Source organism: Sapajus apella, unplaced genomic scaffold (assembly GCF_009761245.1).
Source record: "Sapajus apella isolate SASKATOON/1434 unplaced genomic scaffold, GSC_monkey_1.0 scaffold230, whole genome shotgun sequence".
In the NCBI taxonomy this organism is placed as follows: Eukaryota; Metazoa; Chordata; class Mammalia; order Primates; family Cebidae; genus Sapajus; species Sapajus apella.
In genome coordinates this window covers 159,508-172,245 of record NW_022437170.1, presented here as the reverse complement: position 1 = coordinate 172,245, position 12,738 = coordinate 159,508, and the positions used below count along the sequence as shown (strand labels likewise).

Sequence of the window (12,738 nt, the reverse complement as noted above, 5' to 3'; positions counted from 1 at the left end):
CCGCCGCCCCGCCGCCCCGCCGCCCCGCCGCCCCGCCGCCCGTCCCAGCCCTGGCAGCCTCCCGGGGCCCCGCCCCCGCCCGCACTTTGCGTTCCGCGCGCCGCGCCGGTCCCAGGACCCCACGTCGGGCTGCCCGCGACCCGCCTGCCACGCCCGCCCGTGTGCTCGCCCGTCCCCGCCCGCTTGGGGCCCGGGGCCCGGGGCCGCGGCCGCGCCCTAGCTGGGCCTCCGTGAGCGGGGCCGCCTCCCGTGTCCCCGCGCCGTCCCGGCCGCCCCGAGCGCGGCGCCGTCAGGCAGGACGCGGGCAGCCCGACGCGGGGTCCTGGCACGGGCGCGGCGCGGGGCGCGGGCTCTCAGGCGGCTGTGGCCCGGGTGGCTGCGATGCTGTGGCCGCGGCTGGCGGCCGCCGAGTGGGCAGCGCTGGCCTGGGAGCTGCTGGGCGCCTCGGTGCTGCTGATCGCCGTGCGCTGGCTGGTGCGGCGGCTGGGCCCGCGGCCGGGGGGCCTGGGCCGCAGCGGGACCCCCGTTCCTCCGCCGCGCGCGGCCGCGGCCCCCGCCTCAGGTGAGGCCCAGGCGGTCGCTGGGCCCCGGCACCCCGGCCCGTCCCCCGCCCCGGTCCCGTCCCCTGGCCCCGGCCCGGCCGCGCTCCTCGGGCTCCCGGCCCCGCAGCAGTTGGGCGAGGCCGCCGCGAGAACCGGAGCCGCGGCGCAGCAAGCCGGGCGGACGAGCGCGGCGCGAGACGCCCGGGGCCTGGCGGGAAAGGCCGTTCCGACCGCGGAAAGGGCAGTTGGGGGGACCTGGCTTCCCGGGGCGGGGGCGGGGTCGGGGGATCCCGGGGAGGGCCGCGAGGTGGCAGCGCGGCTGGGCCGGGAGGCGGCGGGGCTCGGCGGGGCGTTGGCGCGGACGCTTGCCGTGGAGATGGAGACCTGGGAGGGCGGGGGCGGCGGGGGCGGCGGGGGCGGCGGGGGCGGCGGCCCCTGGGTCCCGGGTGTGCGCGGAGTGTGACGCCTCCGCGGTTACCGGCCGCTGAACACGAGGTGGAGACGCGAAGGCGAGTGTGACTTCGGGGTTTGCGGCTGGCGGACGCGGAGACGCGGGCGTTCTCTGCCTTGGGGTGGGCTGTCGGGCCTGGGGACGTGGGTCTGCGTCGTTTTACGTTTGGGGTAACTGTGATGTTGTGGACGGTGTATCGCTCCATTTCCGTTCCCTTTTCCCGGCGTACAACTCAAGTCCCTGGAACCTCCAGACTGATGTCCTTTGCAGGCCGAGTGGACCGGTGGCTGGTCGCAGGAAAGACCAAGGCAGGGTTAGAGGTTTTGGGGACTTCCAGTCCCACCCCCAACCTCCGGGGACGGGAGGCGGGCTGAAGGCTGAGCTGATGACTCATGCCTGTGAAATGAAGTGTCTGCAGAAACCCGAAAGGGCTGGGTTCAGGGAGCTTCCACATAGCACGTGCGGGCTCCTGGGGGCGGTGCCCGAGAGGCCCCGAACCTCCAAGCCCTTACCCCCAGCTTTCCCTCACGCATCCCTTCACATGTATTCTTTGTAACCCTTTACACTATGCTGATAACTGTAAGTAAATAAAATATGTCTCTGAGTTCGGGAGCCATTCTAGCAAATTAACGGAACCGGAGAAGGGGGTTGTGGGGACCCCAGTTGTGGTCCGTCGGAAGCGCAGGTCAAACAGCCTTGGCACTGGGAGTGGGGGGCAGTCTTGTGGGGCTGAGCCCTTAACCTGTGCGGTCTGAGGGTGTCTCCAGGAAGATGCTGTCAGAAGAGATTACTGAATTAGAATGGAACTGCACAGACCACACCCAGCCTGTGTCCACAGCAGAACTGATCACCTGCGTGATTCGTGGGGAGAAAACCCCCACATATCTGGCGTCTGAAGCGTGGTGCCAGAGTCTAGTGGGGGACGCTGAGTTTGTTTTTACCCTGAATTGTCCGACTGTGAGTTGCTGGGGAGCAGTGCTTTCTGATGTCGAGTGGGGACTCCTGTGCGATTGTGCTGAGCTTGTGTTCTGGCCCTACCACTTATTTTTTATTTGTTTATTTTTGAGACGGAGTCTCTGTCGTCCAGGCTGGAGTGCCGTGGTGCGACATTGACTCACTGCAGCCTCCATCTCCTGGGCTCAAGTGATTCTCCTGCTTCAGGCTCCCGAGTAGCTGGGACTATAGGCGCCTGCCACCGTGCCCGGCTAATTTTTGTAATTTTAGTAGAAATGGGGTTTCACCATGTTGGCCAGGTTGGTCTTGAACTCCTGAACTTAGGTGATCCTCCTGCCTCGGCCTCCCAAAGTGCTGGGATTACAGGCGTGAGCCACCGCGCCGGCCTTACCACTTACTGCTGTGGGCCTAACGTGTCAGGTTTTAGCCTGCTGGATTAGGAACAGGGATGATGATAGTGCTTGGTTAGTAGGGTACTTTGGGAGTTGGGCAAGTGCAGCCCTCGGTATGTGTGAAGCACCACTAAGTGTTACTGTCACCAGTGGCATCATCCAAGCAGAGCTCTGGACCAGCTGGCTGCGGGTGAGGCTGGTGTTCTGAGAATGGCTGAAATAGAAAACACTGATACTTCCACAAGTTAGCCGAGATGTAGAGAAACTGGGTCTCATGCATTGCGGGTGGGAGTGGTAAGTGGGGCAGCTGCTCTGGAAGTCAGCCTGGCAGGTTTCTGGGAAGTCAAACCTGCCCTGCATTCCTGAGCTTTTAGACAAATTAAAACGATTTTCACACAAAAACCGGTGTTTGATGTTCATAGCCACTCTATTTGTAATTGCCAGAAAGTGAAATACCCCAAATGTACCTCTAGGGGTGAATGGTTAAACGTACATGCTGATGCCACAGGGTGCCACTCCCCAGCCATCCACTCTGCCACGTGGTGGATCTAAAGGGCATTATGCTGAATGGGATAAGCCAATCTCAGAAGCTGTGTACTGTAAGATTCCATTTCTGTAATATTCTTAAAATGACACAGTTGTGGGATAGAACAAATTCGCGGTTGCCAGAGGCTGGGGGTCGTGGGGGAGATGGGACTTGTCTGTAGAGCAGCAGGGGGAGGTCTTTGTGGCAGCGGGACCATTTTGTATTTGATTGTTGCAGTGATTAGCACAAGTCTGTACATGTGATAAACTGCCATAGAGTTATACACGAAGACATCTACACAGGAGCCTGCAGGGACTGGTGAGGTCCGAGGATGTTGTGTTGTGCTAGTGCCAGTTTCTTGGTTTTGGTAACGTTTTAGTTACATAAGGTGTCAACCATGGGGGAAGCTGGGTGGTGGGCCCACAGGATCTCTCTGTTCAACTTTTGTAACATTTAGATGTTATAGACTTAGATCTGTAATTATTGCAAAATGAGAATTTAAATCCTGTGGGCCAGGCAGGGTAGCTGACACCTGTAATCCTAAACTTTTGGGAGGCCGAGGCAGGTGGATTGCCTGAGCTCAGGAGTTTGAGACCAGCCTGGGCAACATAGTGAAACCTGTCTCTACTAAAATAGAAAAAATTAGCCGGGTGTGGTGGTGAGTGCCTGTAGTCCCAGCTACTTGGCAGGCTGAGGCAGGAGGATCGCTTGAACCTGGAAGAGGGAGGTTGCAGTCGAGATCGCACCGCTGTACTCCAGCCTGGGTGACAGAGAGAGACTCCGTGTCAAAAAAGAAATCCTGTGTATCAGGGCTTACATTCCCCAAATGTTAATGTCTTACCTAATCACGCTGCAAATGTGCAAACCGGGAAATAACATTAATGGACGGCCTGGCACTGTGATTCGCCTGCCACCATGTCCAGCTGATGTTTGTTTTTTTAGTAGAGGTGGCGTTTTACCATGTTCGCCAGGCTGGTTTCAAACTTCTTACCTCAAGTGATCCACCAGCCTTGACCTCCCAAAGTGCTAATGATTACAGGTGTGAGCTGCTGCGCCTGGCTTTACTTATTTATTGAGTATGTAAATCACAAACATGATTTTAAAAGTCAGAAGCCTATAGAAACTTAAATTCAGAAGCATTACTTCCCCAATCCCTTCTCCTCCTCCTCCTCCTCCCCCCCCCTCTTCTTCTTCCTTCTTCTTCTTCTTCTTCCTTCTTCTTCTTCTTCCTTCTTTCTTCTTTTTTTTTTTTTGAGACAGGGTCTGATTCTGTCACCCAGGACGAACTGCAGGGGTGCTGTCTCGGCTCACTGTGGCCTCCATCTCCTAGGCTCAAGTGATCCTCCTGGCTTACCCCCTGAGTAGCTGGGGCCATAGGTACGCGTCACTGTGCCTGGCTAATTGTTTTGGTAGAGACGGGGTTGCCCACCCAGGTGGGTCTCAAACTTCGGAACTCAAGTGATCTGCCCACCTCAGCCTCCCACAGTGCTGGAATGAGGCATGTGCCACAGCACCCGCCCCATCTATTCTAATGCATTTGTTTTGTTCCGTTCTTGCCATCTGGTTCCCACCCTGTTTCCACTTTCTCCTCTCTTTGTGCACCCATGAACAGACGTTGGCATTTTATACTAAGAGTATTAGTAACAGCATACGTTTTTGTTTTTATTCAAGCCGCCTTTGTAACACATTATGTGCTTACTCTGAAGGATTAATAAATTTGTATTGCTTGACAGCATAGTAGCAACTGCTGACATTTATGGTCATTCGTCAGTGCCAGGCACAGTGTCATAGACCTCCTGCTTTATTTTATACAGTTTTCACTGTGCCCTAAGGAGGAGAGCTTTAGTATGTCCATTTTATTTATTTTATTTTTTTGAGATGGAGTCTCACTCTGTCACCGAGGCTGGAGTGCAGTGGCGTGATCTCGGCTCACTGTAGCCTCTGCCTCCCGGGTTCAAGTGATTCTCCGCCTCAGCCTCCCAAGTAGCTGGGATTACAGGCACCCGCCACCACGCCTGGCTAATTTTTTGTATGTTTAGTAGAGATGGGGTTTCGCCATGTTTGCCAGGCTGGTCTCAAACATCTGACCTCAGGTGATTCATGTTCCTTGCCTTGCCAAAGTGTTGGGATTACAGGCGTGAGCCACTGCGCCTGGCAAGTATGTCCATTTTATAGATGAGGAAACCGAGGTCTAAAGTTTTAAGTAACTTGGCTAAGGCTGCACAGTTAGTGATGTCATATAATGTACTTTTTCTGTTTAGGGCTTGCTTGGTTGCAGGGACAAAACCTCCCTCCAGTTAGCTCATGTTAAAAAGGTGACATTAGGCCGGGCGCGATAGCTCACGCCTGTAATCCTAGCACTTTGGGAGGCTGACGTGGGTGGATCACCTGAAGCCAGGAGTTCAAGACCAGCCTGGCCATCATGGTGAAACCCCATCTTCAAAAAAAGAAAAAATGACATTAGGCTGGGTGCAATGGCTCATGCCTGTAATCCCAACACTTTGGGAGGCCGAGGTGGGTGGATCACCTGAAGCCAGGAGTTCAAGACCAGCCTGACCAACATGGTGAAACCCTCTCTCTACTAAAAATACCAAAATTAGTCAGTCATGATGGCAGGTGCCTATAATCCCAGCTATTTGGGAGGCCTAGGCAGGGGAATTGCTTGAACCCAACAGGCGGAGGTTACAGTGAGCCGAGATTCCGCAACTACACTGAGTGGCAGAGTGAGACTCTGTCTCAACAAAAACCCAAAAGGGTGACATTAGAGTAAGGACAGAGTTATATGAAAAGTGGAATACTGCCTGGAACTGAGACAGATCCTGTTTATTGATAATTATTCTCCACTTGCCCCCAGCCCTTAAACTGTGCCCTGCATGTGGCTTTGACCTACTGTGTGCTTGCTCCACTGTAGATTGCTACAGCCCTTCACAGCAGATCCTCAGCACCACACTGTCTCTGCATAGAGAATCTGGTGACCTGCTTATGCCTGGGCTGAATCTTGGGGGTCACTAGGTTCCCACTCTAGGGTCTTTGGCAGATTCATTTGTTGTTGAAAAGACCATCCCCTCTGCTAATAAGTAACAGCATTTAAAAAATTTTCTTGGCCGGATGCAGTGACTCATGCCTCTAATCTCAGCACTTTGGGAAGCCAAGGCGGGTGGATCACGAGATCAAGAAGACCAAGACCATCCTGGCCAGCATGATGAAACCCTGTCTCTACTAAAAATACAAAAATTAGCTGGGCATGATGGTACACACCTGTAATCTCAGCTACTCAGGGGGCTGAGACAGAATTGCTTGAACTCGGGAGTTGGAGGTTGCAGTGAGCCGAGATCGTGCCACTGCACTCCAGCCTGGCACCTGATGACAGAGTGATACTCTGTCTCAAAAAAAAAAAAAAAAAATTGGAATTGCACAGGTTGGGGGTTGGCATCATAAAAATGTTTTTTGCCAGGCGTGGTGGCTCACGCCTCTAATCCCAGCACTTTGGGAGGCAGAGGCGGGGGTGGATCAGTTGAGGTCAGGAGTTTGAGACCAGCCTGGCCAACATGGTGAAATCCCGTCTCTACTAAAAATACAAAAATTAGCAGGGCATGATGGTACACACCTGTAATCTCAGCTACTCAGGGGGCTGAGACAGAACTGCTTGAACCGGGGAGGTGGAGGTTGCAGTGAACCAAGGTCACGTCGCTACATCACTGCACTCCAGCCTAGGCAACAGAGTGAGACTCTGTCTTAAAAAATAAAACTTTTTCTTCTAAAGAGATGGAGTTTTGCTCTTGTTGCCCAAGCTGGAATGCAGTGGTGCGATCTCAGCTCACTGCAACCTCTGCCTCCCAGGTTCAAGTGATTCTCCTGCCTCAGCCTCCCAAGTAGCTGGGACTGCAGGCACGCAGCACCGCACCCGGCTAACTTTTTGTATTTTTAGTAGAGATGGGGTTTCACCATGTTAGCAAGGATCGTCTCTATCTCCTGACCTTGTGATCTGCCCACCTTGGCCTCCCAAAGTGCTAGGATTACAGGCTTGAGCCACCACGCCTGGCTGAAAACTTTTTGATGGAATATGCAGAAATTGATACAATAATGATAAACCCTAGTACCCCTCACCGGCTTTAGCACGTGCTAGTATTTTGTGACTGTGTTTGACTTTTTTTGTCTTGGCCCTAGGTGAAATGACAATGGATACCATCTTGGCTCGATTGAAACTTCTGAATCCAGATGACCTTAGAGAGGAAATCATCAAAGCTGGATTGAAATGTGGACCCATTACATCAACTACAAGGTTTATTTTTGAGAAAAAATTGGCTCAGGCTTTACTGGATCAAGGAGGAAGACTGCCTTCTTTTGACCACCACGAGACAGCTGCCGTAGCTCTCAGCCAAGACACACAAAGGATTTTGAAGTCAGCTGAAGGGAACCCAACTGATCAGGCTAGTTTTTCTGAAGACAGAGATTTTGGTTACAGTGTGGGCCTGAATCCTCCAGAGGAGGAAGCTGTATCGTCCAAGACCTGCTCGTTGCCCCCCAGCACTGTGGCGGGGGCCGGGACCCCCAGAGCTGGAGTGACTGAGTCTGCGGAGCCTCCTCTGTACTATGGGGTGTGTCCAGTGTATGAGGACATCCCAGCGAGAAACGGTAATGGGACCGTTGTCTAGTATTTCGTTACACAGCACCCACGGGGAGGGGCAGAATGAGGTTTCAAAATGGAAAAATACAGATTAAAAAAAGAAAAAATCCAATCACCATAATCTCTTCATCCCAGTCAACCACTGTTAACATTTTTATATAGAACTTTTCTGAAATATTTGTGAATCTGTGTGAGAACTTTTTTTTTTTTTTAGAGACGGAGTCTCGCTCTGTCACCAGGCACCAGGCTGGAGTGCAGTGGCGCAATCTCGGCTCACTGCAACCTCCGCCTCCCGGGTTCAGGCAATTCTCCTGCCTCAGCCTCCTGAGTAACTGGGACTACATGCGCATGCCACCATGCCCAGCTAATTTTTATATTTTTAGTAGAGATGGGGTTTCACCATGTTGGTCAGGATGGTCTCAATCTCTTGACCTCATGATCCGCCCACCTTGGCCTCCCAAAGTGCTGGGATTACAGGCTTGAGCCACTGCGCCCGGCCATTTTTTTTTTTTTTTTTTAAGAGACAGAGTCTCGCTTTGCTGTCCAGGCTGGAGTACAGAGGCATGATCTCAGCTTAAGCAGTTCTTCTGCCTCAGCCTCTCGAGTAGCTGGGACTACAGGCATGTGCTACCACGCCTGGCGAATTTTTATGTTTCAGTAGAGACGGGGTTTCACCATGTTGGCCAGGCTGGTCTCGAACTCCTGAGCTCATGGTCCACCTGCCCCAGTCTCCCAAAGTGCTGGGATTGCAGGCATGAGCCACCGCGTGCGGCTCTACATGAGAACTTTTAAAATGTGTTAGGTAAATTGGATTCTGTGAGACATGCTGGACTTGGAGATATAAATATTCATATTAACTGGCTGCTGCTGTTGGCTGGGAACTTTGTTATCTCTCCCTTTTTAAAATTCATTGTAACCTGAACACCTTTTATGTTAATGAATGCAAATGGCCCATGATTGTATAAGTAATTTTCAGCATCAAAGAATCGTAATTTTATTGTTTTTATTTATTCATTTATCTGAGACAGGGTCTCACTTTGTCACCTGGGCTGCAACGCAGTAGTGCAGTCATGGCTCACTGCAGCCTCAAGCTCTCTGGGCTCAGGTGATCTCAACAACTCACTGCAATGTCTGTCTCCCAGGCTCAAGTAATCCTCCCACCTCAGCCTCCTGAGTAGCTGGGATTGCAGGCATTGGCCAGTACGTTGGCCATTTTTGTGTGTGTTTTTGGTAGAGACGAGGTTTCCCCATGTTGCCCAGGCTGGTCTCCAACTCCTGGGCTCAAGTGATCTGCCCACTGTGGCCTCCCAAAATGCTGGGGTTACAGGTGTGAGCCACCTAGCTAATTTAAAATTTTTTGGGGGACAATTGCTGTTGTCCCCCAGGCTGGAGTGAAATGGCGCATTCTCAACTCAATGCAACCTCTGCTTACTGGGTTCAAGCCTCAGCCTTCCCAGTAGCTGGGATTACAGGTGCCTGCTACCATGCCTGGCTAATTTTTGTACGTTTAGTAGAGACGGGGTTTCACCATGTTGGCCAGAATGGTCTTGTTCTCTTGACCTCGTAATCTGCCCACCTTGGCCACCCAAAGTGCTGGGATTATTGGCGTGAGCCACTGTGTCCAGCCAATATATATATTTTTTTAAGTGGCTGGTCTTGCACTCCTGGCTTTAAGCAGTTCTCCCATCTGAGCCTCCCAAAGTCCTGAGATTAGATTACAGGTGTGACCCACTGTGACCAGCCCAAGAATTGTAATTTTAAACGAGATTTAGCATTGAAAAAAAATGAGAACTCAATATTGATTCAATGCCAGAAACTGCACACTGTCATTAGTATTGTTGTTATTACTGTGGGCCGGGTGCGGTGGCTCACGCCTATAATCCCAGCACTTTGGGAGGCCGAGGCGGGTGGATCATGAGGTCAAGAGATCAAGAACATCCTGGTCAACATGGTGAAACCCCTTCTCTACTAAAAATACCAAAAAAAATTAGATGGGTGTGGTGGCGCACACCTGTAGTCCCAGATACTGGGGAGGCTGAGGCAGGAGAATTGCTTGAACCCGGGAGGCGGAGGTTGTGGTGAGTCGAGATCACACCATTGCACTCCAGCCTGGGTAACGAGCGAAACTCCGTCTCAGAAAAAAAAAAAAAAAGGAATTATTATTACTGTGATGTCATTTGTGGTGATGTCTACGAGTAGGAAGTTGATAAAACACCATGAATAGATACTCTCCCATAAGATTTTTTTTTTTGAGAGACGGAGTCTTGCTATGTTGCCCAGGCTGGAGTGCAGTGGCTATTCACAGGTTCGATCCAACTGCTGATCAGCACGGGAGTTTTGACCTGCTCCATGTTCAACCTGGGTCAGTTCACCCCTCCTTAGGCAACCTGGTGGTCTCCCGCTTCTGGGAGGTCACCATATTGATGCCGAACTTAGTGCAGACACCTGACCAGCATAGCGTACTACAGCCCAGAACTCCTGGGCTCAAGCATCCTCCACAGCCTCCCGAATAGCTGGGACTACAGGCGCGCGCCACTGCACCCAGCTCCGGAAGATCCTTTTTTTTTTCACTGATAAAGCTTATAAATTATTATCATTATTATTACTTTAGAGACAGGGTTTCACCATATTGGTCAGGCTGGTCTAGAACTCCTGACCTCATGATCTGCCTGCCTCTGCTTCCCAAAGTGCCTGGATTACAGGCGTTAGCCACCACGCCTGGCCTAGATCTTTTTAAAGAATATTTAGTGGCCGGGGGCAGTGGCTCACGTCTGTAATCCAGGCACTTTGGGAGGCAGAGGCAAGTGGATCATGAGGTCAGGAGTTCGAGACCATCCTGGCTAACATGGTGAAACCCCGTCACTACTAGAAATACAAAAAATTAGCCGGGTGTGGTGGCATGTGCCTTTAGTCCCAGCTACTTGGGAGGCTGAGGCAGGAGAATTCCTTGAACCCGGGAGGCGGAGGTTGCAGTGAGCCGAGATCACGCCACTGCACTCCAACCTGGGCAACAGAGTGAGACTCTTGTCTCAAAAAAAAAAAAATCTTTAGTAACACTGGGAAACGGTCATTGTTTCCACGCTTTCCACCAGAGTGTGTGTTGGTAAATGTTCCCTTTCATCTTTTGAAGAAGGGACACCCGCCTTCCTGTGTGAGGTTGGTTACCTTTGTTCATGGCTATAGTCTCTTGTGTTGGATGATTGTTTGGTCATATTACCATGGCCATTTTTATCCAATAGCGGATAGTAACTATTCTTCTGTTATCTTGCTTATAAATTTCTGTCTGCTGGCCAGTCGTTTATATTTTATGTATTTATGATAGTCTCATGCACTGCAGAGCTTTAATATTTTCGTAAAATATGATTATCTCATTTTGGATGGTTTCTTGGCACATTAAGAAAGCCATTCCCAGCCAGAACGGCTCATCTAATTAAAAATAATTGAGGCCGGGGACTGTGGCACACGCCTGTAATCCCAGCACTTTGGGAGGCCGAGGTGGGTGGATTACCTGAGGTCAGGAGTTCAAAACCAGCCCGACCAACATGGGGAAACCTTGACTTTACTAAAATGCAAAAGTCAGCTGAGCATGATGTGACTGGTGCCTATAATCCCAGCTACTCGGGAGGCTAAGACAGGAGAATCGCTTGAACCCGGGAGACGGTGGTTGCAGTGAGCTGAGATTGCGCCACTGCGCTACAGCCTGGGCGACAGAGCGAGACACTTTCTCAAGGAAAAAAAAAGGCATTCCTGGCTGGGCGAGGTGGTTCACGTCTGTAATCCCAGTACTTTGGCGGGGCGAGGCGGGTGTATCACCTGAGGTTAGGAGTTTAAGAGCAGCCTGTCCAACATGGTGAAACCCTGTCTCAAGTTAAAAATACAGAAAATTAGTCAGGCGTGGTGATGAAGGACTGTAATCTCAGCTACTCGGGAGGCTGAGGCAGGAGAATCACTTGAATTTGGGAGGCGGAGGTTGCAGTTAGCCTAGATCACACCATTGCACTCCACCCCGGGCAACAAGAACGAAACTCCGTCTCCAAAAAAAAAGGCATTTCCCATCCAAAATTATGTTTAAAATTCTCTTATGTTCTTGGCTGACGTCTTCATAGTTTTGTTTTGTTTTTAAGAGATGGGGTTTCACCTTGTTGGTCAGGCTGGTTTCATACTCCTGACCTCAAGTGATCCACCCACTTCGGCCTCCGGGAGTGCTGGGATTTACAGGTGTGAGCCGCCGCACCTTCATAGTTTTTTTTGTTTGTTTGTTTTTGTTTTTTAACTTGCCTTTCAATTACTTACATATGCACGTTTTTGAAATGAAGTTTCGCTCTTATTGCCCAGGCTGTAGTGCAGTGGCGTGATCTTGGCTCACTGCAACCTCTGCCTCCTAGGTTCAAGTGTTTCTCCTGCCTCAGCTTCCCAAGTAGTTGGGATTACAGCCATGCACCACCACGCCCAGCTAATTTTTGTATTTTTAGTAGAGAAGGGGTTTCACCACGTTGGCCAGGTTAGTCTTGAACTCCTGATCTCAGGTGATCCTCCCACCCTGGCTTCCCAAAGTGTTGGGATTACAGGTGTGAGTCACAGTCCCCGGCCTCAATTATTTTTAATTAGATCTTTATATGAAATTTATTTCTTAAGATAGAATCTTAGGATGTATAATTACATATGTGTCTATAATATGTATCATGTTATTCACATGCATCTACATACGTGATCCATCTTGTTTATTCTGTTATTTTGGCTCGCGAAGGCCCTTTTTCTTCAGGATTAAAGATCTGAACTAAGCCTGGTGACTGGGTAGCAGACGTGAGCCGATGATGAAAGGCAGGGCGTGACCTGCTACAGTCACTCATTTCTGATTTTCATTTGTTACTTTTCCTACCCAGAAAGGATCCATGTTTACATAAATAAAAAGGAAGCACTGCAAGCTGTCAAAATGATCAAAGGGTCCCGATTTAAAGCTTTTTCAACCAGAGAAGATGCTGAGAAATTTGCTAGAGGAATTTGTGATTATTTCCCTTCGCCAAGCAAAACATCCTTACCACTTTCTCCTGTGAAAGTAGCACCACTCTTTAGCAATGATGGGTCGAAAGGTAAATGATGCAGCAGTTCACATCTTTTACACCACACCGTTGTGCCTTCTTTCCTCCTCTGTGGTAACTTGTTTTCTCCATGAGGGTAGAGTCGATGGGCCTGAGCAGACCGGGAAGCCACTCTAGCTCTGATGCTGATGTGCCAGTATTTAGCAC

General features: G+C 51.1%; 1 protein-coding gene across 2 annotated transcripts in view; it reads left to right on the top strand.

The window, feature by feature from the left end:
• Positions 1-297: 297 nt before the first annotated feature.
• The window catches only part of ANKLE2 (ankyrin repeat and LEM domain containing 2), a 32,579-nt gene continuing 20,138 nt past the window's right edge, over positions 298-12,738 (top strand). The window contains exons 1-3 of one of the 2 annotated variants that reach the window (XM_032271379.1): positions 298-562; positions 7,033-7,500; positions 12,376-12,582. In XM_032271379.1, coding sequence (XP_032127270.1) covers positions 382-562; positions 7,033-7,500; positions 12,376-12,582 — 856 coding nt within the window. In that variant the 5' untranslated portion in view covers positions 298-381. The remainder of the gene's footprint in view (positions 563-7,032; positions 7,501-12,375; positions 12,583-12,738) is intronic. The other variant, XM_032271380.1, reaches the window with a different exon arrangement.